This window comes from Myripristis murdjan, chromosome 8, assembly GCF_902150065.1.
Source record: "Myripristis murdjan chromosome 8, fMyrMur1.1, whole genome shotgun sequence".
In the NCBI taxonomy this organism is placed as follows: Eukaryota; Metazoa; Chordata; class Actinopteri; order Holocentriformes; family Holocentridae; genus Myripristis; species Myripristis murdjan.
The window spans coordinates 34,980,656-35,006,768 of record NC_043987.1 but is presented as its reverse complement, the minus strand read 5'-3'; the positions used below and the strand labels follow the sequence as shown (position 1 = coordinate 35,006,768).

The following is a 26,113-nucleotide window of genomic DNA, read 5'->3' as shown; positions in this document are numbered from 1 at the left end:
CCCGGAGACTGAGGAGGCCGCCTCACTCTCTGGGATCAAGACCCGGAGACTGAGAAGACCATCTCACTCTCTGGGATCGAGACCTGGAGACTGAGGAGGCTGTCTCTCACTCTCTGGGATCGATACCCGGAGACTGAGGAGGCTGTCTCTCACTCTCTGGGATCGAGACCCGGAGACTGAGGAGGCCGTCTCACTCTCTGGGATGGAGACCCAGAGACCGAGGAAGCCGTCTCACTCTCTGGGATCAAGACCCAGAGACTGAGGAGGCCGTCTCTGTCTCTCTGGGATCGAGACTCGGAGACTGAGGAGGCCGTCTCTCTCTCTCTGGGATCAAGACCCGGAGACTGAGGAGGCCATCTCTCTCTCTGGGATCAAGACCCGGAGACTGAGGAGGCCGTCTCTCACTCTCTCTGGGATCGAGACCCGGAGACTGAGGAGGCCGCCTCACTCTCTGGGATCAAGACCCGGATACTGAGGAGGTCGTCTCTCTCTCTCTGGGATCAAGACCCGGAAACTGAGGAGGCCATCTCTCTCTCTCTGGGATCGAGACCCGGAGACTGAGGAGGCCGTCTCTCTCTCTCTCTCTGTCTCTGGGATCGAGACCCGGAGACTGAGGAGGCCGTCTCTCTCTCTCTGGGATTGAGACCTGGAAACTGAGGAGGCCGTCTCTCTCTCTGGGATTGAGACCTGGAAACTGAGGAGGCCGTCTCTCACTCTCTCTGGGATCGAGACCCGGAGACTGAGGAGGCCGCCTCACTCTCTGGGATCAAGACCCAGAGACTGAGGAGGTCGTCTCTCTCTCTGGGATCAAGACCCGGAAACTGAGGAGGCCCTCTCTCTCTCTCTGGGATCGAGACCCGGAGACTGAGGAGGCCGTCTCTCTCTCTCTCTCTGTCTCTGGGATCAAGACCCGGAGACTGAGGAGGCCGTCTCTCTCACTCTCTGGGAACGAGACCTGGAGACTGAGGAGGCAGTCTCTCTCTCTCTGGGATCGAGATCCGGAGACTGAGAAGACCGTCTCTCTCTCTCTGGGATCAAGACCCGCAGACTGAGGAGGCCGTCTCCATGGCTCTCGGGGATCGAGACCCGAAGACTGAGGAGGCCGTCTCTCTCTCTCTGGGATCGAGACCCGGAGACTGAGGAAACCATTTCACTCTCTGGGATGGAGACCCGGAGACTGAGGAGGCCGTCTCTCTCTCTGACAGCGGGAAAATGCAAAATGTAATTGGACAATAACAAGAGTGAAGAAAAGAAACATCCAGGAAGTGTGTGTGTGTGTGGTGTAAAGAGAACATAACAATTATTCAAAACAATCACAAAAACAGCTGTTTGTTTTCTTTTCTTTAGGTGTTGATGACTACGATACCGGGTACGACTACCTGCTAAACGAAGTGGTGCACTTTGTGGTGGGCCGGATGGGGGAGGTCCGCGGCGCTGCCAACACTGTCATGTTCGACCTGATCATCGACAACACGGCCTACGGCTTCGACAAAGTCTCTGACTTTGGCTACAGCAGAGACGTGGGCCACTTCATCGCACCGTTCAGTGGAACCTACCAGTTCATGCTCAGCGCCTTGCTGTGCTTCGGCAGCCAGAGCAGCAAGTGGCTCATCCTGGTGAACGACGAGCCCAAACAGTCGTGCCTGAGCGGGACCGGCCAGCTGTGCACGTACAGCGACTGGCTGAGAACCGGGGACAGGGTGTGGGTGGCCCAGCTGTACGGATGTGCATGGGGCCTGACTTTCTCCGGAGGATCATGGGACGACTACTTTTATTTCTACTAGTAGTTACCAGTTATTACTATTGCTATTATTATTAGTAGTAGTATTGCTAGTGGTACTGGCATTATCCCAGTGTATGCTAGGATAGGCTCCAGCCTCCTGCGACCCTGGTTAGGAGTAACAGTGAATGGAAAATCAGTGAATTACTAGCATTATTGCAATAAGTGTAAATTAGCAACGCACAGAATCAGATGTTGAAATCTTGCTTGTTAAAAGAAAGAGGCTTGGGGTGTTGGGGCGCCTGATTCGACTGTTATCACACCTCTGAATGGACGTTATCAGTGGAACCCCCACCAACCCACACACGCACACACACACACACACACACACACACACACACACACACACAGGTTTGGGTTAGAAGGTCCCTCCTGCTAGTGGCTAAGAAGCTGTTAGCATTTAGCATCTGTTCCTGATGAAGATGAAGGTGACATGCCATTTGTGCTGTCAGTGGTCTCCTCCCTGAATTAATCACTGAATTAAAAGTTTTTTTTAAAGCATGGTGACAATGCTGTCGTTATTCAAACGATCCGGTGAGGCGTTTAGAGCAGCAGGGAACCTTTCAGCAACATTTGACCCATGAAACATCTTGGCCCTGAGAATGTACGGCCATGCAGATTATAGCCACCAAGATTCATGTAAAAAGCTTGGAATCCCTATGGAGTCCGAATGTTTGCGATAAATTTTCATAAAGTTTGTCAAATGATGTGGTAGCTGCCGGGTGAATTCCAGGAAGTGGTTTTGCGTCCCGTGCTGCCTGGCAGAACTCGTCCCTGTTCAGCGGTCAGAGTGTTTACGACTGTACGACCCTAAAACCCATAAGTATGATCAAAATCTTACAATCTAATGACATAAATTTCCCATTTGTTAATTTGTTTTACTGTAAAGTCACCAAAATCAAACGTGTTGTGAGGTTATGAAGCCACAGGATGACCATGCACTTTAATTCAGTTCTCAGCTCTTATATAACATACGGTGTGTCCAACTCCAAGATCTGCATAACCAACTCTCAAGGCAAATACATAGGGGGCGCCAAATTAACACGTTACGATGTTAATATTGATTGAATTTGACAATCACAAATCATGTACGTTAAGTTACATATTGAATAACTGTTGAATAAAAATGTGTAAATCTGTTTTGCATGTGGGTGATTTTAACAGAAACCATTAAATTAGCTACTAACTAATGGTATCTTGTTTGCATTCGCTAGCTAGTTGACATTAGCAGCAGAAACACAGAGTGCAGTTCAGTGTTGTGTCCACCGGGGGCAGCACTGAGCCCCTGCTAAATATAGCAGAATATGTGGTGGTCAATGGGGCTAAATGCTATAAACTGATCCCAGTTACAGCCTCAATGTCGCCCCCTTGAGGGCTAGGAGCCCTCAGGGCTGGGAAAAACAGGCCTGGTGACAAAGGGCCTCTGCAGGGAGAATAAAATGAAATGCAGCCAGGGGAGGGAGAGAGGAGGGGAAAAAAATCAGATTTTTTTTTTTTTTTTTGATTAAACTCAGAAATTTCCAAGAAAAAAACTTGGATATTCTCTGAGATTAAAGTGGGAAATTTCTGGGGGGGGGGGGGAAATGAAAAATTTCTGAGAAAAAAACTCTAAAAGTCAGAGATTATGAAATCACAAATTTATGAGACAAAACAGTGAAACCAGTTTGTTCTCCTCCTGTGGGATACAGTCAGAAGGAAATCCTGCTGGTTTGAGTCCAGAACCACAATCTCCTCCTCAGCATCTGGACTCTGAAGAGACGTTGCTGTGACTTGGGCCGATTCAGAAGAAAACAATCTGCTGATTCTGGGCTCAGATCAGCAGGATCTCCTTGTTCCTGAATCCCATGTCAGAGTAGAATCTGCTGAGGGGATCAGCTGCAGGCCTGAGACACGGCCAGCAGGGGGCAGCACAGGTGGCTGCTCTATAAGTAAAAGAAAGAGAAATATAAAAAAGTATTTTCCAAGTTCGTTTTTTTGTAAATTTGTGACTTTATAATCTCTGAATTTTTGAGAATTTTTTGTATGCTATAGTTGGCACTCTGCCTTCTGACGTAAACAAACTTTTTTGCCAACATCATGATGCCAATTGGTGTTTACAGCTGTTGCCATGGCAACGTGAACCGTTGGGAAGTACTCTGATTTGCTTTAAACCAAAAGGCCCACACCGGTTCTGCCCAGCGAGTGCACTGTGAACTGATGTGGACGCTGCACTGCACTCACATCTGAGTTCCACCCTTTGTGGCATCCCGTAAGCATCCCGTTAAGAATAATATTATAAAACATATTTTTTTTTTGCAGCTTTTGAGCCATAAATATTCACACTGGACACCACACAGTGATACAAACAGCAACACATCTGCCAGGTCTGAAGTGGAGCAGGGGCTGGATGTATTAACGCTGCGTCCACACATGCAGACACATTCCTCTGGACAGATTTATGAAGCTGTATGTACGCCATGCTTCTGCTTCATAAAGCTCAGTCTTTGTCTCATTGTTGGCACGTGCACGAGCCTCATGCACACTCCCACAATCAGACATAAGTAGAGGCTGACACCTAATCAGCTCATTTGCATATGAGTCCCTGTTGCTGCTCGTTCATTCCTTTAACAGCTGAAGCCGCCATCGCTGTCACTCCCAGCTCAGCCTGTTTATCGCTCAGCAATATGAATATGAACTGATCACACATGAGCCTCCTGATCAATCCACCCATCAGTCACATCTGGATTATATGTCACACACTGCACCACATACATTTTCACCCACATATACACCAGTAATTAAAAAAAAAAGTAAATAAATAAAAAATAAAATAGATTTGTACATGCACAATGAAATTTGTTATTAAGAACACTCAGTGTATTGGAATAATAAAGTTACAATAATAATGACGCATGAATTCCCACTTTTATGTTATTTTCTGCCACTTCTCTGCCCAGACCAGCCCACACTCTGTGTGCTGGTCTGCAGGAAGGTTCGCACAAGGGTGCCGCCAGGAATTTTGGGCCCCATGAAAAAAAAAAATAATAATATTTACTCGATGATGGTTTAATAATTTTATATTAGTTTTTACCTATTTTTGGGGGCCTCTGTCAGGCAAGGGCCCTTGGAATTGTCCTAACTTTTCCCCCATTTACGACGCCCCTGGGTTCGCACATTCTCACCACACACTCCTTTATAGAAATACCCATTTCTCTGCAGAGTTTGTACCTCTGACCCTGAACCCTATATGACGCCGTATTGGTGCCGTCAGTGTAGGGAGGAAAAAATGCCAGAACCGAGGTTGGAGGGGGGTAACATTCTGACAAAAAACTCAGAATTTACATTTAAAATGTTAAATTTACGTGAAAAAAAAACACAAATTTAGATTTAGATCAGTGTGGCGGTACCCCGGTTGCCATGGTAACCCCCCCGCTCCACCCTGCCCCCCCTCCGCTGCGGCTCTGGTGAAATCTGAGAGAAGTGCCGACGCTGCAGCGCCTGAACCCGGCGGAGCTTCACCCGGCGGCGCCTCCTGAACCGCAACCAGCCGTGCGACTTCCAGCGGCGAACATGGCCAAAGTGAACAGCGGCTCCTCCGGTTGTCGGGCCATGGTGTGGGCCGGAAGGTACCTGTCGAGCCCCGCTGCCCCGCCGCTCGCCCGGAGCTCCGTCCAGCAGCAGCAGCAGCAGCAGCGGAGGATGATCCGGCTCCAGCGGCGCCTGGTGAGCTCCAGCGCGGCGGGCACCGGGGGCAAGACCGCGGCTTTGGCCCAGCAGGAGTACCCGGGCTCCGTGTCCGCAGCCGACCGGCACGTCCTGGCCAACCGGAACCTGATCTACCGGGACGTGAAGGCTTTCCTGAACGAGGTCGGCGGGGACCCCCGGGAGGCCCGCTACTGGCTGACCCAGTTCCAGAGAGCCACGTCCGCCCAGGCTGCAGCCTTCGCCGTGCTGGAGGTGAGCTCCCGGCGCTGCGGCTCCCGGCGCTGCGGCTCCTTTTGTTGTTTCGTACAAACTCGTTGAACTTTAAAAGCTCAGCAAAGCCGCGACGCCACACACACCTTCACTGTCCGCTGCCTTTAAGGTTATGGCAGCGAGAATGTGCTTGGCTGTGCTTTCCTGTGGCAGCTCTGGCACCACCGTGTTTTAATGTGTTTTAATGTGTTTTAATGTGTTTTAATGTGTTTTATGGTTATTAGTCGGTAGTAATAGTCAAACACCACGGGTTTTACTTTGCGCCTCAGAACCGTGTCACCGCGATCAACATGAGATTTAAAACCATTACTGTTCAGTGGATGAGGGACGGTGTGTGTGTGTGTGTGTGTGTGTGTGTGTGTGTGTGTGTGTGTGTGTGTGTGTGTGTGTGTGTGTGTGTGAGTCAGATGTTGCTGATGGGGCTAACTTGCTGCGCCGTGTTTCAGCCGGCAGCTCAATAAAAGATGATGAAACTTCATGATCACAGATTTATGGAGCCAACAGCGCCACCTATGGGCCGCACAGCCTTTACATGACTCTTAGATTTTTATTATAATGTGAAACACCCCATAACTGTTTTCAAAGTTGCATTTCATTGTCTTTTTTACCTCTTTTTTGTTTCATTTATCTTATTTATTCTTTAAAGACTGCTACAAAAAGAGCGCTGGCTTTACAGGCCGGCTTTCGATTCATTCTCACTTTTATTTTTACAGTATTATTATTTTAAAGTTGATCTAATGTCCCTCCAGGTGACGAGGTTTTCTTGTTTCTCCTCCACATGAAGCCGAAAACCTTTGGTTCCTTCCCAGTTCACAAACCTGAAAACAGTTTATCAGCCCTGGCAGCCCATTTGTTAAGGAGATCAGAAGCAGAAATGCCTCACTGATCTCTGAAACTATAGAACAATAATAACCTATAATAATAAGATAATGACTGATGAATGGATGAACTGATGAAAGAAAAATAAAAAGAAAGGTGAATTTTGTTCAGAGGGTGAAATAAAAAAAAATTCAAACTAATACTGAAACTATAAAAAAATTAATTAAAACCAGAGCAAATCCACCCTGGAAAAAAACTGAAACTAAACTGAACTGAAAACAAAAACTAAATAAAAATAAAACCGAATGAAAAATACAAATGTGGAATAACTCTGTCACTCTCACCTGTGCGTCCCTGCAGGTGGACAGCTCGGTGTTCGACAGCAGGGACGCCGTCCAGAGCTTGGCCTTCGGGCTCTCCTTCCTGCAGCGGATGGATATGAAGCCCGTGGTGGTGATGGGGCGCGGGGAGGCGGAGCCTGCGGAGGCGGCGGCGGCGGTGGGCGGGGCCCGGCTGGACGGGCGGCTGGTGGAGCGGAGCCAGCGGCTGACCGAGGCGCTGCAGCAGCACTCGGCCACCGTCCTGCCCTTCTTCTCTGCTGAGGCCTTCCTGCTCCTGCAGGGGGCGCCGCACGCCGGCAGGTCAGACATCTACACACACACTACACACACACACACACACACACACACACTACAGCTGAACAGTAACAGCCACGGTAACTCTGAAGAGATGGAAGCCGCAAGCACTGATGGTCCTGCCTTTCATCAGTTCATCAGGTACAAAACGCATGTCTTTCTCTCAGTTTAGCTTTTATTTAAACAACAGTAGATACAGTGGTGGAAAAAAGTTTTCAGACACCCCATGCATTTGTGAAATATTGCATTAACAAATCAATCTTAGGTCTTCAAGTGCAATTTCTTTTAGTCCAGTCACAGCCAAAATACTAAACAAATCCTAAAGAAGCCATTAAAAACTTCAAATTGATTGGTTCCATAAAAATACATGAGAAATTTGGAGTATTGGGTCATTTTGGTAGCAGTGATGAAGGTCGTTCTTTTTATTAAAAGACCCAATTTTTGTTGCCAAGCTTGGTGTCTATATAAAGCAGCACATCTGAAAGTTCTTCAGACACAAAAATGGCTAAAACAAGGAACCTAACGCAGGAAACACGCCTGAAGAGAAAGATTACACTGTCAACTATTTAGTATGCTTAGTTTTTCTTGGAAACAATAAACAAAAAATATGATTTGTATTTGTTTGTATCTGTCTAATGCAGCCACACCTTTTGAAACACAAAAAAGATTTTTCCACAAATATTTCATGATAATATTTGAGATTGAGTAAAATTTTAAGGGTGTCCGAAAACTTTTTTTCCTCCACTGTATGTGAAACATCAAGTCATGACGCACAAACAACCTGAAGGAAGAGAATAATGAAGCAGTACGCCCTCTTGTGGTGGAAAAAGCTTCTACATATGAGCTTTGCAGAGTCGGCACATCAAACAGACACTGTGGGTTAATGTTTGATTTTTGCTCCTCTTCCTCCCCCAGTGGTGTTCCCCCCTCCGTCGCCGTGGACACCAGCCTCCTGCAGTGGAGCCTGGACTGCGGCGCGATCCCGCTGGTGTGCCCGGTGGGGCGGGACGAGCGCGGCTGCTCGGTGATGCTGGACCCGCTGGAGGTGACGGCGGCGATCTCCAGAGCCCTGCAGCCGCACAAAGTGATGTTCCTGAACAGCTCGGGGGGCCTGCGCAGCCCCCAGCACAAGGCACGTACCAGGTTTTAGGAAAGAACCAGGAAATTATATTAAAACATTTATTATAAGGAGACTTTATTAAAGAGTAATTAAACCCCAGAGTTTTGGCTGAAGCGCCTCTACCCTGCATTAAACCCCCGTCCCAGCTCCTCTGCAGGTTCCAGAACGTCCCTCCTCCTCCGCCAGGGAAAATAGTCCCCGGGGAAACGTTTTGCTTTCCACAGCCAATTATCAGCTGTGTGGTTTCTGACGGTGGGGGGCATTCAGAGGAAAAAAGAAAAAAAAACCTCAGAATTTCTGAGATTAAATTCCTAAAATCGACAAGGAAAAAACTCCAAACTCACCAAGTTACGAGAACGATAAAACTTTGAGAATTCTGACATTCCAAAGGCACCAATTTGTAAGAAAAAACGAAGAAATTTGGGCTTGAAATCGTACATTTATGAGAAACACACTCCCAGATGTCTGTGACAGATCAAACTGTGGTAAGGAGTGTGTTGGGACGGGGGCTGGGTGCAGGGTCGGAGCCCAGCAGGGCCTGTGCGGCGCCCCCTGAAGGCCGGATGTTGTCGTTGCAGGTGGTGGGCGCGGTGTCGCTGCCCGGCGACCTGCCCGCCCTGACCGCCGCCTCCTGGCTGAGCGCGGCGCAGCGCCGACGCGTGGCCGCCATCGCCCGCCTGCTCAACCACCTGCCCGGAGAGTCTTCAGCCGTCATCACCTCCGCACACACCCTGCTGACCGAGCTGTTCAGCCACCGGGGTGAGCACCTGTCTGTCTGCCTGTCTGTCTGTCTGCCTGTCTGTCTGTCTGCCTGTCTGTCTGTCTGCCTGTCTGTCACCTCCGCACACACCCTGCTGACCGAGCTGTTCAGCCACCGGGGTGAGCACCTGTCTGTCTGTCTGCCTGTCTGTCTGCCTGCCTGTCTGTCTGTCTGTCTGTCTGCCTGTCTGTCTGTCTGTCTGTCTGCCTGTCTGTCTGTCTGTCACCTCTGCACACACCCTGCTGACCGAGCTGTTCAGCCACCGGGGTGAGCACCTGTCTGTCTGCCTGTCTGTCTGTCTGTCTGTCTGCCTGCCTGTCTGTCTGTCTGTATGTCTGCCTGTCTGTCTGTCTGTCTGCCTGTCTGTCTGTCTGTCTGTCTGCCTGCCTGTCTGTCTGTCTGTCTGCCTGTCTGTCTGTCTCTCTCTCACTGTCTGTCTGTCTGCCTGCCTGTCTCTCTCTCACTGTCTGTCTGGTCGTCATGGTGATGTAACAGCTCACCAACTGACTGACATAACATTACATAATGAGTTACAACACACACACACACACACACACACACACACACACACACACACACAGAAAGCTATTTGTAGTTTAGACTCACCCCTCCTGTAACCCAAGATGTCACACATGCACAGCTTGTGTGTCACACACACACACACACACACACCACACACCACACACACACTTATAAATGTTAAAATTTACACTTTTTTGTCTCTCCCCCTTTTAGGCGCTGGGACCCTCTTTAAAAACGGAGACCCTATACACCGGTCAGTCACTGCTCACACACACACACACACTCACACACACACACACACACACACACACACACACTCACACACACACACACACACACACACACACACTCACACACACACACACACACACACACACACTCACACACTCACACACACACACACACACTCACACACACACTCACACACACACACACACACACTCACACACACACACACACACACACACACACACACACACTCACACACACACACACACACACTCACACACACACACACACACACACACACACACTCACACACACACACACACACACACACACACACACACACACACTCACACACACACACTCACACACACACACACACACACACACACACACACACACACTCACACACACACACACACACACACACACACACTCACACACTCACACACACACACACACTCACACACACACACACACACACACTCACACACACACACACACACACACACACACACACACACACACACACTCACACACACACACACACACACACTCACACACACACACACACACACACACACACACACACACTGATCTCCTGTACGGAGTTTTCCTCGAACTTTGAGGCTCCTGCTGGTTTAAAGAGTTCATCTGAAGGAAAGCCTGTCTCACTGCTGCCTGTCTCACTGCCTCTGTCTCACTGCTGCCTGTCTCACTGCTGCCTGTCTCACTGCCTCTGTTTCACTGCTGCCTGTCTCACTGCCTCTGTCTCATTGTTGCCTGTCTCACTGCTACCTGTCTCACTGCCTCTGTCTCACTGCTGCCTGTCTCACTGCCTCTGTCTCACTGCTGCCTGTCTCACACCTGCCTCTGTCTCACTGCCTCTGTCTCACTGCTGCCTGTCTCACTGCCTCTGTCTCACTGCTGCCTGTCACACTGCCCCTGTCTCACTGCTGCCTGTCTCACTGCTGCCTGTCTCACACCTGCCTCTGTCTCACTGCTGCCTGTCTCACACCTGCCTCTGTCTCACTGCTGCCTGTCTCACTGCTGCCTGTCTCACACCTGCCTCTGTCTCACTGCTGCCTGTCTCACTGCCTCTGTTTCACTGCTGCCTGTCTCACTGCTGCCTGTCTCACACCTGCCTCTGTCTCACTGCTACCTGTCTCACTGCCTCTCTCTCACTGCTGCCTGTCTCACTGCCTCTGTCTCACTGCTGCCTGTCTCACTGCCTCTCTCTCACTGCTGCCTGTCTCACTGCCTCTGTCTCACTGCTGCCTGTCTCACTGCCTCTGTCTCATTGTTGCCTGTCTCACTGCTACCTGTCTCACTGCCCCTGTCTCACTGCTGCCTGTCTCACTGCCTCTGTTTCACTGCTGCCTGTCTCACTGCCTCTGTCTCATTGTTGCCTGTCTCACTGCTACCTGTCTCACTGCCTCTCTCTCACTGCTGCCTGTCTTACACCTGCCTGTCTCACTGCCTCTGTCTCACTGCTGCCTGTCTCACTGCCTCTGTCTCATTGTTGCCTGTCTCACTGCTACCTGTCTCACTGCCTCTGTCTCACTGCTGCCTGTCTCACTGCCTCTGTCTCACTGCTGCCTGTCTCACACCTGCCTGTCTCACTGCCTCTGTCTCACTGCTGCCTGTCTCACTGCTGCCTGTCTTACACCTGCCTGTCTCACTGCCTCTGTCTCACTGCCTCTGTCTCACTGTCTCTGTCTCACTGCTGCCTGTCTCACTGCCTCTGTCTCATTGTTGCCTGTCTCACTGCCTCTGTCTCACTGCTGCCTGCCTCACTGCTGCCTCTGTCTCACACCTGCCTCTGTCTCACTGCTGCCTGTCTCACTGCCTCTGTCTCACTGCTGCCTGTCTCACTGCTGCCTGTCTCACTGCTGCCCACACAGAGTGAAGCTCCCTCTCAGAGGCCGTCCCACTGTGGACTGAAAACAACAAAAAATAAGAACTAATGAAAACGTGTGTGTGTGTGTGTGTGTGTGTGTGGTGTGTGTGTGTGCGCGGTGTGTGTGTGTGTGTGTGTGTGTGTGTGTGTGTGTGTGTGGTGTGTGTGTGTGCAGGTACAGCTCCCTGGACAACATTGATGTGGATCGTCTGCTGACTCTCATCAACAAGTCGTTTGATAAAACGCTGAGACACGACTACATCGCCTCCCTGAGAGGCCGCCTGCACTCCATCTACCTGTCTGAGGGGTAGGACGTTACACAACGCCACGCCACACCATGCCGCGCCACGCCATGCCACATACCTGGGCTATGCCACACCACGCCACGCCAATGCCATTCCACGCCACATTACACCAAACCACGTTACGCCACGCCACGCCACATCACACCACGCCACGGCATACCATGTTACGCCACGGGATACCATGTTACGCCACGGGATACCATGTTACGCCACGGGATACCATGTTACGCCACGGGATACCATGTTACGCCACGGCATACCATGTTACGCCACGGCATACCATGTTACGCCACGGCATACCATGTTACGCCACGGCATACCATGTTACGCCACGGCACGTTACGCCATGTCACACCACGCCACATTACATTACATTACACCACGCCATGTCACGCCACAGCCACAGCACACGAAGGCGCGCCACGCCATGTCACGCCACAGTCAGGGTGAAATAAAACGTGCTCCCAGGATTCAAAGGTTAAGCTGAGTTCCCAAAGGAAATGAAGATCCTCAGGAGCAGGTACAGCCCTCTGCCCTCAGGGGGCAGCGTTAGGTAGTTTAATGCACACACACACACACACACACACACACACACACACACACTGCTGTTTCTGAGTGTGTGTGTGTGTGTGTGTCTCCCTGCAGCTACAGCGCGGCGGCCATCATCACCCAGGAGCCGGTGGGCGGCGGCACGCCGTACCTGGACAAGTTTGTGGTGAGCAGCAGCCGCCAGGGCCAGGGCACCAGCCAGCTGCTGTGGGAGGTCATCCGCCAGGACCTGGGACGCCTCTTCTGGAGGTCCAGGGCCACCAACCGCATCAACCCCTGGTGAGGCGCCGGGACGCACCTGGGAGGCAGCGGGACGCTCACCTGGGGGCTCCTCTGCACCTGGGAGGCAGCGGGACGCCCACCTGGGGGCTCCTCTGCACCTGGGAGGCAGCGGGACGCCCACCTGGGGGCCCCTCTGCACCTGGGAGGCAGCGGGACGCCCACCTGGGGGCTCCTCTGCACCTGGGAGGCAGCGGGACGCCCACCTGGGGGCTCCTCTGCACCTGGGAGGCAGCGGGACGCTCACCTGGGGGCTCCTCTGAGGCTTTATTAATACTTACATTACTCACATTACCCAGCATGCAACTCTCAGCAGCCGAGCTGAGCCTCTAGCCAACATGTCAATCATCTCTGTCTGTCTCTCTCTCTGTCTCCCTGCCTGTCTGTCTCTCTCTCTCTCTCTCTCTGCCTGTCTGTCTCTCTGCCTGTCTGTCTGCCTGTCTGTCTCTCTCTCCCTCTCTCTCTGCCTGTCTCTCTGTCTGTTTCTCTGCCTGTCTCTCTCTCTCCCTCTCTCTCTGTCTGTCTCTCTGCCTGTCTGTCTCTCCAGGTACTTTAAGCACTGTGATGGTAGTTTCGTTAACGGCGTGTGGACGGTCTTCTGGTTCGGTCTGGAGGACATCAGAGACTCCTACAGGCTGGTGGAGTACGCCAAGAGCCTGCCCGACTCCTTCCACAGCGCCGCCTCCTCCTCCTCCTCACCAGCAGGGGGCGCTGCGGGCCCCCAGCCGGCCCCCGGCCCGAGCCCCCAGCCGGCCCGGGACGCCCCGCTGGCTCCTCCCGGCTGCTGAGGCAGATCTCTGTGGGTTCAGACTGCGGAGGCTCTCGGCTCGTCTTCAGGCTCTGCAGTTTGTTGGGGACTCTTTAGGTTTTCTCTTTTTCTGTTTATTTATTGTTGTTTCAGGAGTTCTGGAACTGTTTGGCTCGGGATTTTTTTTTTAAAGCTCTGCAGCTTTGGGATCAGCAGGAGAAACCAAACAGTCTCCCTTTTTTTCAGAGTTTAGGTTGGTTACGTGTTTCCTGGCGACATGGAGGTTTGAGGTTTGAGGTTTGAGGTTTGAGGTTTGAGGTTTGAGGTTTGGAGGTTGCCGTGGTTTCCCAGCTGTGTGACAGACATTTGGACTTCAGTGAAAACCTGCTGCTGTTCTGACCAGTCCAGAGACCGACCGCCTGCTGACCAGCTGCTTTCAGGGCTGCAACAACATTTCAATCAGTTATTTTTTCCAATAAGTCAATCATTTCCTTTGCCAAAAATTCGTCAACACTGAGAAATGCCCGTCACAAGTTGCACACAGAAGGTCTTAAAGTGGCTTCCTCAGTTTGACCAGCAGCCTTAAAAAACCAATCTGAAAATGTCAGATGTATAATAAAGACAGGAGCCAGAGAAAAGCCCGCAGGTCTTTCACCTGGAAACGTTTCCTGCTCTTTCTTTAGGACAAATGACCTGAAAACAATCGGACTAATTCTCATTCAGGGACTAACGTGTCTGACCAGGTGCTGTTGCTGTGCTGAGCCTCACTTTATTCCAGCGTTCCAGCAAATTACAGACGAGATGGCACTTTTTTTTTTTTTAAAGTAGTAATATTTTAAGTACAAAGTGCTATATTTTATAAAGATTTCTAGTTTTCTAAGGTTGTATGTGCCATCTTCTTATTACAACTGTTTTCTTGATACTTGATGCATTTCATAAGTTGGATTTTTTGGGATGCTGTTTACAATTTGGTGATTAAAATATAGTTAAATATACTGATTTGTTGTTCTTTTTTGGTGTGTGTGTTTTACAGGCTTACGGCTTCCTGCACACACACACACACACACACACACACACACACACACACACGTACGTTTACTTAGCTCACTTTGGGTGTGTGGGTCTGTGTAGCTGTGTGTGTGTGTGTGTGTGTGTGTACCTGGAAGTTTTCCATTTTTATGCATTAGTGGGTGTGACAGAGACAGGAGGCAGCCGACAAAAACAGTTTGAGATGACGGATTTCATTCTGTGTCTCACAGCATTTTGGGAAACAAATCAAACGGGTCGTAGCCTCTTTGACGTTCCAGACAAGACGAACAAACCGAGCCTCACCCCAACGGTTTCACGCTTCCAGGCTTCAGCTCGCAGCGTTCAGGAGATTTCAGTGCGGGTTGAATGTGCTCTGAACTGTTTTTGAAGATAAACCGAAAGCAGTCTGATCCTGAAGTCATGCGTGTACACAGGTCGACCCCAGGGGGCGCTCATTCTCTGGCTGCATCAGTACACTACATCGGTGTAGTTCTTCCTCCGGAGCCGCAGAGTCTGCATCCAATCATGATCCTGCTCAGCAGCCATTTCTATAATATTTATTTTAACTGCCATTAGTTCTGTCAGTACTGATCCAGTTATTAGTATTACTCATCCCACCACATTCAGACCTGTGGTTATCATAATTACTATTCTTGCCGTCACTGCTGTCATTTTACCATTATTATTATTATTATTATTATTAGTGTGTGTGTGTGCCTACCTGTTTTGTTTTTTTTCATTTTTTTGCATTAATGGGTGTGACTAAGACAAGAATGAACCAAAAAAAAAACTGTTTGAGATGACACATAGTCTCTGTCTCAGAACATTTTGTGGAATAACCCCACCCGGTTGTTTCAGTGAAACATTTTGAGGATTCAGCTCCTAATATTCAAGATATTTAAATGTGGGTTTTGAACTGTTTTTCAACATAAATCAAATCTACCTGATCCAAAAGTCACAGATGTACAGAGATCAGTAAATAAGGTTTTGTGGTTTTAAATGAGCTGGGATAAGCAGTATGTGTGGTTATGCGAAAAAACAAACCTGGAGAAACAGAGCAAGTGCACACAAGCACATCACCACACCAACATCCTCAGCAGCCTGAGAGCCAACGCCCACCAACGCACAGCCTTTACAGGTGTGACAGGAGGAGGCCTGCCGAGGACACCACAATTATCACAAACAGCCCTGCACGCAGCCACATGGATACTGATGTGGAACTGTGTGTGTGTGTGTGTGTGTGTGTGTGAGGCGGTCTGTTTCTGAGTACCCTCAGACACTCCGTATTTAAAACCTGGTAACTGGGGGCGGCTTGTCCCAACTGGGGACCAAAGCCCCATCCCCATTTCAATCAATCAATCAAATCCTTTATTTAACCAGATAAGCATCATTGAGATTAAAACCTCTTTTACAAGAGCGATCTGGCCAAGCAAGGCAGCAAAAAACAGAGTTGCAACACTATAAACAATTCCAACAGGCCAATAAACCCCAAACATTCACAACAGGCTCAGATTATAGGCAAGTTATCAGACACAGTGGCACTGTCCTAGAGAACTGGTTTCGTAGTCTTTTAAAATAGTTTTAAATTCTCCTAACGTAACTAGTCCTGGCAATTTGAGGTCCTTTTGTAGCTCGTTCCAGGCCGATGGACCCGCATGACTAAATGCCCTTTTTCCTAATTCGGTTCGCACTCTGGGGACAACCAGCTGAAGGGCATCTTGGGATCGAAGGGCATGCTGGTCCTGCTTGATGCACAAAAATACGTTTAAGTAAGAGGGTACCAGCCCAATCAGAGCTTTGTGCCACAGAGAGAGCCATCTGTGTGTGGGAAGAGATGGATAATTTGTGGTAGCATAAAGAGTGCAATGATGCACTCGACTGCCACATCTGTTAACAAAGTGTAAGGCAGAATTGTACACAGTGTCCAGCTTTTTAAGGTACTGATCAGGTGCATGCATGTAGAGTAAATCACCATAATCCAGTAGGGGGAGGAATGTGGTCGAGATCAGGCGACGCCGAACCTGAAGTGAAAAGCAAGACCTGTTTCTAAAGAAGAAACCAAGTTTAAGCTTCAGTTTCGAAACAAGTTTGTGTATGTGTGACTTAAATGTTAGGTTCTCATCCACTGTGATGCCTAAATACTTGTAGGAGGCGACCCTTTCGATTTCGATCCCTTCTGCAGTCAATAGTTTGGGAAGATCTGCTGGAAGTCTTTTCCCATTTGAGAAAAGCATATACTTTTATTTGTCAGCATTTAACACAAGCCTAAGCTGGGTAAGGTGGGACTGAACAAGAACAAAGGCAGATTGCAAGAACTCCATAGTTTGCACAATCAATCAATCAATCAATCAATCATACTTTATTTGTCCCCAGGGGGGAAATTTGGTTTAAGTTACATCCCGCCCAAGAAACACAAAAAGACACAAGGGGATGAGCAGTAAATGACCGTGTCATCAGCATAGAACTGGTGATCAGCATTTGACAGGTTGTTACAAAGATCATTTACATAAATGGAGAAAAGTAGAGATCCCAGCACAGAACCTTGGGGTACACCCTTAAGTACAGGGAGGAAAGAGGATGAAAGACCAGCCGACTGGACACGCTGAGATCTACCAGTCAGGTAATTTGAGAACCATTTAACAGCCTGCCCAGATAACGCAATCTTGTGAAGACACTTCAATAAAATGGCATGGTCAACTGAGTCAAAGGCTTTGGATAAGTCTATAAACAGAGCTGCACAGTTGCACATTTGGAAGAAGCTGCTCTTTGGAGTCGGTGGTTGAGGTTTGGTGTGAGGAACAATACACTCACATCGACCCTGTCTCCAGGTTGGGCAGTGCAGGCGGCATGCGAGGCGAAAGCAAAGGCTCTGGTCCACGTATGTGTCATCAAACACTGAAGAACAACCCGCCTCCACACCTGTTCAGAGTTAACGTGAAACCATGGCAACCTCCATGGGTAGGTTTAGGGTTAGGGGTTGGGGTATGGGTTAGGAAGATAAATTCCTTCTCCAATTTCTGAAGTATGAGCGATTTGTAATGGTTATATTTTGCGAGAATTCACAGTTACTGACATCCGTTATTTATCTGCTTTGACGCTGTGGACCCCCGCGCCTCGACACCGAGGCCGGGTGAAACTGGAAACCATGTGGCAGCTCCTGATGGCCAGACTGGGAGGCAGCAGCTGTCAGTCTTGGTTTAGTTTTATGAACTCACTTCCTATCTCCAGCCTTTGAATGTTGCAATGGATTGGGGCCCTTTCCGCTATCTGATTGGCTGTACCTATTGTTGGTAATTAGTATTTTAACTGGTCTCAGCACATTTAGGAGTTATTAAAGGTCTGAGTCTGGGTAAGTTAGGGGTCAGGTTATGGGTCCAATTCTACACCAAATAGTTTGAGGTTAGGATTAGGGATGGTTTTGGCCTCGTTTTAAGAGTGACTGAGGATCAAAGCTTTGTTTTTGGGGTATTGCCGGGTTTGATTAAGGCCTAATATACAATTGTAATCTTATTTTGAAACAGTTAGGATTAGGATCTGGATTGATCAAAATAAATTACAGTTTTTTTCAATCGCTTTTTCCAGTCTAATGAAACTGGGATCCACTTTGTCGTCATCTTCACCTCCAAACCACAGCAGAAGTTTACTTTTGCAAATGTGTTCATACCTTTTCATTGGATTCACACATTTTCATGCTCTTTTGCACAACACTTCTCACATGTGTCATTTACATGGCCCTGACTCCACTGACTTCACTCTGGTAGTCAAAAGCAAAACATCTGCTCACAGCTGATAGAAATGAGCTGCATCACCGTGAAATTACTAGTGCACCTGCATCACTGCCCTTTCCACCAATCACCATTCACCAATCAATCAGTATGCACCTACAGAAAAAGGGGCCTATAAATTGTATTCTGTATTTTTTTTTTTCAACTTTTTCAATTTTTTTTATTTCAGTTTTTGCCATCAATACAGTAAAATTTCACTTCAAAGTCTTTCTGAGTTTGGATGCAGTTCTTTACTGTAAGTTGACATTTGAATGTGTAGCTCACAGGAGAGCCTTGTTCAAACTGACAGCTGTATTTTGTATTCTGCTGTCAGCTGTGTTACAGTGCAGTAGAGCTGATTTAAGGAATCTGCTCATTTGGGCAGAAGTTGAGTTGTTTGAGGGAAATATTGGATTTTGCTACTTGCTTTACAATATGTAACTATGTAAATTGTCAAAAATATGACTGCAATACACACAGGAGAAAGTAAGGTTGAACCTGCTCAGAGTAAAAAGGGTGTGTTGCATTTTGGTGTTGAGCATGAAGTGAGTGAGTGGCTGGATTATGTCGCTTGACTGCAAGTTGTATTGGGTGCTGACAAAATGTGCTTTTGCTGCATGTCTGAAATGTTTTGTCATGGTAAGAGCCTTTTGCAAACAAAATGTGTTATTTTGGGAAGAGCGCCTCTCATTAGGCCGATGGATTAACTGTTTTGATACCAGCGTTTCTGAGTTGACAGAGGAGGTAAAGCGATTGAAAAAAACTGTAACCACCTGTGCATGACATAAATTGACGGATTAAAGAGGGAAAATTCTAAGTGGTTTCTAAAGCACATAATTATTTTTAAAGTTTGCACAGGCTATTTTTTTTTATTATTTTTTATTTTTTGTGATTACTGGCTGGTTAGGGTTGGGTATGTAGTTGTTATGGTTACGGTTAGGGTGTGTTTCTAGGAAATTAATATAAGTCTATGTAATGTTCCCCAAAGTAAGTAAACGTGTGTGTGTGTGTGTGTGTGTGTGTGTGTGTGTGTGTATGTACCTGGGTTTTGTTTTTGTTTTGTTTCAATTTTTATGCATTAATGGGTGTGACTAAGACAAGAATGAACCAAAAAATAAAAAAAACTGTTTGAGATGACACATAGTCTCTGTCTCATAACATTTTGGGAGATAAACCCACCCAGTTGTTTCAGTTTCACATTTTGAGGATTCAGCTCCTAATATTCAAGATATTTAAATGTGGCTTGAATGGGTTTTGAACTGGTTTTCAACATAAATCAAATCCGCCTGATCCAAAAGTCACAGATGTACAGAGATCAGTAAATAAGGTTTTGTGGTTTTAAATGAGCTGGAATAAGCAATATGTGTGGTTATGCTAAAAAAAACAAACCTGGAGAAGCAGAGCAAGTGCACACAAGCACATCACCACACCAACATCCTCAGCAGCCTGAGAGCCAACGCCCACCAGGAGGAGGCTGTCTGACTACCTTTCCGACTACCATCAGACACACCGGACTTAAACCCGGTGACTGGGGGCGGCTTGTCCCAACTGGGGACCAAAGCCCCGTCCCCATTTGGAAGAAGCTGCTCTTTGAAGTCGGTGGTTGACACTCACATCGACCCCGTCTCCAGGTTGCAGCTGTTGTTGTGGACCCGAAGAGTGTTTGCTTATTTAGATCCATGAGAAAGCCACGACTCCTGCTCCTTCACGTCAGCAGCCTCTTGTAAGAGAACCACATCATTAGGAGAAGCAAAGTCATTAGCAGGTGTGGAAAGACAGAGCCTTACATGGACAGGAATGTGAAATGGATTTTGATGTGGAATTGTTTTGTTGTGTGTGCCTGTGTGTGTGTGTGGGTGGGTGGGTGGGTGGGTCTGTTTGTGACTACCTTCAGACACACCAGACTTAAAACCCCGTAGTTGGGGACAGCTTGTCCCAACTGGCCAAGTGCCAGTTAGTGTGTATGCAAATATGTGCTGGGAAATTTTTCATTTTTCTGTCTTAATGGGTGTGGCTGAGACGAGAGTGAACCTACAAAAAGTCGGGGATGTAGCCATCTGCATCCTGTCTCGCCCTCCAGGCTGAAGTGCAGCTCCCTGTCTTGTGTGAGTATTGAACATCTGGCAGATGTGCCGCTCTGTGAGAGAATCTGTAGGACAGCTTCCAGCTTCTCGCCTGGCTGGAAGACTGCCGGAGATGCTTGAATGCATGAAGGATTAATCAAATTTAATTTTGGAAAATAGTTTATGTGTGTCAGGTTACTGGAAAAAAAAACATTTTTGGAAGAATTTTGAGATGAATATATTTTATCTCATAATTTTACCACTTTAATCTTATTGAATATACATTTTTTTCTGATGAATGTATGACTTATTATCTGAGAATTTTCTATTTTTTCTCACAAATTTGTGATTTTTTTTTCAACTTTTATCTCTGAATTTGACATTTTTCTCACAAATTTGTGACTTTATAAACTCTTTTCTAGGTTTTCTTATAAATTTTACCACTTTCATTTTGAAGTTTTTTTTTCTTGGAATAATTCCCCTCCTCCCCCAATTCTTAAATTTTTTTGGTAACACTTTACAATAACAGTACAATACTTAATGTTAGTTAATGCTGTATTAAACATTAAGTGACAGGTGATAAACATGAAGTAACAGTTAACTAACCGTTAACTAATGTGTCTAAGAATAATTTATTAATGCTGTTCATGCTAAGGTATTAATTTATATGTTATTTAAGGGTTATTGTAGATATTATTAACATTAGTAAATGCCATAATAATCATTAACTAACAGTTAATTAACCATTATGGCATTAACTAATGTAAACTAATGTTAATTGTTGTACTCTTATTGTAAAGTGTTACCATTTTTTTTCTCCCTACAACGACCCAAATCGTGACCATGTAATGATGGAGAATGTTATTATTTTGAGTTTCATGTAGTTTGACTTTTAAATTATTGTATAATTATTGTAAGAATGCATCAAACTGGGCTGTTGTACAGTCATATAGTCACTGTCTGCTGTAATAATACGCTCCACACTAAACTGACTAACTTGTGTTTGTCTAGTTCTCCGTGTCGTGCCGGGTTACCAACACCAGTCATGGCGGCTCTTGACCCTAAGCGATATGACATTAACATTTTGGAGAACGGAGGAACCGTCCGCGAATTTATAGACAAAAAAATCGACGAGCTCAGTTTAGCGGTAAGTATCACGGTACCGTCAACCCCTTCTCTTCCTCTAGAGCGACAGAATCGATCAGAGTTTGGTGAAGCAGCAACGAGCCCTGAGAGCTGCATTTTCACCAAAAACAAAAGGTTTACGGTGTTTTGTTGGTGCAGGACTGCAGCGAGCCCTTCCATGTGGCCGACCTGGACGATGTGTACAAGAAACACCTCACCTGGTCTGAGAACTTACCTCGAGTCACACCTTTCTATGCAGTGAAGTGCAACACCACGCCAGCCGTCATCAGGACGCTGAGCGCTCTGGGCACGGGGTTCGACTGTGCCAGCAAGGTACCAGCCACCACAATTAGATCATCAAAAAAACTACAAAAAAACCCCTAAAACTGCTAAAACTAAATCCCTGGTTAGGTAGGCTTTTGGCTAATATCCACTGTCATGATTCAGATTTTCACTCCCTACACTATTTCCTGTGGAGGTTTATGTTATGTAGTGATGTCAAACCCGTGTTTTCTCGCCTGCAGGCAGAGATCGAGCTGGTTCTGTCCCTCGGAGCGACACCAGACAGGATCATTTACGCCCACACAACCAAACCAGAGGCCCACATCAAGTACGCCCGCGCCCGTGGAGTTCACATGATGACGTTTGATAACCAGGACGAACTCACAAAAATCGCTCGCTGTCACCCCAGTGCCAAGTAAGTGACCGAATATATTCCCGTATAAAGGCAGATGGTGATGTGAGCTCCTGAGCTGAACATGAGTTTGTGGTGAATGTCCAGACTGGTGCTCCGCATCACCGTGGATGACTCCAGCTCTCTGAGGAGGCTAAATCTGAAGTTCGGGGCCCGACCGGCAGCCGCCGGCGGGCTGCTGCGGCGGGCTGGGGAGCTGGGCCTGGATGTGGTGGGAGTCAGCTTCCATGTGGGCTGCATGTGCAGCGACAGCCGGGCGTACAGGCGGGCCATCGCAGACGCCCGCCACGTTTTCAACACCGCAGTGAGTGACCCACATTAACCCTTTGACACCCAGGAACTTTCTTTATGCCAGGGGTCACCAATCATGTGCCATGGAGGCCGAGAGGCTGCAGGTTTTCATTCCAACCAAGACCTCCACCAGGTGACTTCACCGATCACCTCACCTTGTATCAGAAAGGAGGAGCTAATCAGTGAAATCACCTGGTGGAGGTCTTGGTTGGAATGAAAACCTGCAGACTCTCGGCCCTCCATGGCACATGATTGGTGAACCCTGCTTTATGCATTTGATTTTTGGAGAGTAACTTTGTGGTGATTTAATGGTATTTTCTTGTAATTTAGTTTTTAGTTCTAATTAATTTAATTTAGTTCTAAATATAAAAATATATAATTAAAAATGAGATTTTATATATATATATATATATATATATATATATATATAATAAAAATGTGAATATATATATATATATATATATATATATATACACACACACACGTATATATATATATATATACACACACACACACACACACATATATATATATATATATGGTGTATATATATATATATATATATATATATATACACACACACACACACACACACACATATATATATACTCACATTTTTATTTCATTTTTTTGAGTAATATTTTACAATTTTTCATTTTTTTTTCTTTTTCTTTCTTTTCTCCAGTTTTTAGATTTTTTTTTTTTGGTACATTTTACTTTGGTACTCAAACTTCAACGTGCATTCCATATGCTGACATTAGTGTCACACACAGGTTGGGCTAAAACTGAGTTAAGGGTAAATTTAATTTCAGTTTTCTTGCAGGGAACACATATTCATATTTTCAGAAATTATTTTACCACAACACTGTGTGCCTTCCTCCACAGGCATGTTAGTATCTTTGCATTTAATTTTCCTTTGCAGAACCAGATGGGCTTCCAGATGAGTCTTCTGGACATTGGTGGAGGCTTCCCCGGGAGCGACAACTTTCCACTGAAATTTGAAGAGGTACAGCAAAGCTTTCCTTTTAATTACAGTGACTGCTAGTAGCATCTGGAAGGTGTTAACAGCCACCGAGGAAGCCCTTGTCCTCCTCGTGGTTGCATTTTAGAACTGGACAGCATTTGCGCCTCTTTGTGTGTTTATTCGCCTGCTGGCCCAACAAAAATGGATGAAAGAAAACCAGGGCAGGTGAAGGTGTCAGCTGATCAGCCGTCCCATCCTGACCGCTGAAGGAGGCCACTGGGATGGGGCACATTTCTCCTGTTTTATTTGTGTTTTTTAATGTTGCAGAAGCACCGACACTGCTGTCAGCTTCAGTGGGTTCCCATCCCAGTTTATCCCAGTTTATCCCAGTTTATCCCAATATACTCAGTTTCTCTCCCGGGATCAATAAAGTGTTCCTATCCCTGCAGGACAAAACATATAGTTTTTGTTATATAATTTGAAATTTAATTTCTAGGGTGGGCTGGTGGACGACATAATTTTCAGCCCCAGATTGTCGCTGTAGGACTTGTTGGAAATACTGCATACTTTTTGTTTTTCCGCTGCCCATTGAGTTATCTGGTACTTTTGCCAGGGCTGATGTCCACAGTACCAGCCCTACAAAAACAGCAGGGTCTTATACTGTACCTGAGAGCAACAGCCAATACATGTTTCTGTGGTTCTTGCTGTGGGTAAATAGTCCCCAGACAAGCTTCGGGTGCGAAGCATACACAAGCTGGCTGGAGACACTTCATCGTCATGGCTCGCTTTTTGTGTCCATGCCGATTGGACTTCCCGTGCTGAGCGCTCCACTGGACGAAGTTGCTGAAGTCTGAGCTATGATCCACAGCAGACAGTAACAGATCCGGCGAGCCCGGTTTGAGCCGCACAGCCCCGACGGTGGAGCAGCGACTCCCCATGACGAGCCTGGACCGTCTTCGGTCCCTTCCCTCTCTGGGACATCTGTTGTTACGGGATGAAAAGGGCTCTCCATTCCCCTAAGTAGGGTTCTGTATAAATAACATTTATTATAATTTATTAAATGTGGCTACATCATTATTTGGTAGACAAATGTGTCTAATGTGAAATGTGAAAATCTGATCAGATGTTGTGATTTCATTTCCATGTAGCTCCTAAAATTACACAGAGGACAGTTGAGGTACGCATACGTCCATGCGAGCCTTGTCCTCGGTCACTTGTTTGTGGTCTAACAATTGTAACACTTCCTGTTTTGCCTCATATTTATCTGCCTCTGCTGTCCTAGATCGCAGAGTGCATCAACGTGGCCTTGGACGAGTTCTTCCCCCCCGACTGTGGGGTGCAGATTATTGCTGAACCAGGACGGTACTTCATGGAGACCGCCTTCACTCTGGCAGTGAACGTCTTCGCCAAAACAGTCACCATGGAGGACGCAGCTGAGCACAACGGTAAAGATGCTGTTCTCACCATGGAAACGAATGAAAACACCTCCTTGTCTTGTTTGATAAGCTGGCAGCTTTTAAAACGTTGCAGATCACGTTGTTCTTGCAAGCCATTGGGAGCTTCAGCTCATCTGTGCTGCAAAGCTGTGAAACTTAATTTAACTGGACAGATGTTAACAAAAGGGAATACCACAGAAAAGTGGAACTTATTTATTTGTTTGGTTTTGTGGGTGGTTATTTGTCAAGCCAGTGCACGATGGATCCAGTGGTAATTTCAGTATCTTGTGTGTGTTTTTTCCAGAGGGTGATCCTGATATCGTGATGATGTACTACGTTAATGACGGCCTGTACGGCTCCCTGAGGTTCTTCATCAACCATCCTGAGTTTGGCAGCGTTTCTCTCTACCCCCAGAGGGTAAAACACCAACACCACACCTACCCTTCATGTAAATCATGGTGCAGGCAGGGGCGTGTCATGAATTCAGATAAACACAACTCAGGTCACAACACCTGCCTTCAACATTCAGCCACATCAGCTGATCAAGAAGCCGTCCCGTTTGAAACCACACAGTCAAATAAATAAGTTCATGAACATCTGGATGATGACATACAGGCTACATGAATCACAGCACTCTGTAATACTCCCAGTGTTCACACCCTCTGCTGGATGAAATTAGGAAATGCCCACTAAAAGACTGTACAATGTGAACACCTGCCATGTGTCATCATCAGTATGATCTGTTCAGTAAAATCTCAAACATTGTTTGGTCTCAAGATTTTTGCCCTTCAAAACATTTATAAGGTTTAAAGTTAATCTCTTATGGCTTTTTTCACAGAAGGAACTATGGTGAACCATGTGGATGTCATTTTGTGTGTGTGTGTGTGTGTGTGTGTGTGTGTGTGTATGCATCACAGGCGGTTGGCGGAGGCGAGCGGAGGTACCGCTCTGTGATCTGGGGTCCGACCTGCGACAGCATGGACCGGCTGACTGACAGCTGCCTGCTGCCGGAGCTGCAGGTGGGGGAGTGGCTCCTCATGGACGCCACGGGTGCCTACACGCTCTCCGTGTCCTCCAACTTCAACGGCTTCGAAAGAGCAACCGTCTTCTCTGTGGTGACGCCGGAGACCTGGAGAGCCTTGAGTGGCTGA

At 47.2% G+C, this 26,113-nt stretch overlaps 2 protein-coding genes across 2 annotated transcripts; both read left to right on the top strand.

Moving 5' to 3' along the window:
- Positions 1 to 5,229: 5,229 nt before the first annotated feature.
- nags (N-acetylglutamate synthase) lies at positions 5,230 to 14,591 on the top strand. The gene is made up of 8 exons (XM_030057776.1): positions 5,230 to 5,716; positions 6,914 to 7,194; positions 8,104 to 8,320; positions 8,887 to 9,067; positions 9,804 to 9,843; positions 11,891 to 12,022; positions 12,666 to 12,848; positions 13,396 to 14,591. Exons 1-8 carry the CDS (start codon positions 5,330 to 5,332, stop codon positions 13,634 to 13,636), a joined length of 1,662 nt encoding a protein of 553 aa, XP_029913636.1. The 5' UTR covers positions 5,230 to 5,329; the 3' UTR covers positions 13,637 to 14,591.
- Positions 14,592 to 21,497: 6,906 nt separating this feature from the next.
- LOC115363724 (ornithine decarboxylase-like) lies at positions 21,498 to 26,113 on the top strand. Its single transcript, XM_030057992.1, has 8 exons — positions 21,498 to 21,599; positions 21,737 to 21,910; positions 22,102 to 22,274; positions 22,359 to 22,575; positions 23,485 to 23,568; positions 24,809 to 24,982; positions 25,269 to 25,379; positions 25,880 to 26,113. The coding sequence occupies exons 1-8, from the start codon at positions 21,498 to 21,500 to the stop codon at positions 26,111 to 26,113; spliced, it is 1,269 nt and encodes a 422-aa protein (XP_029913852.1).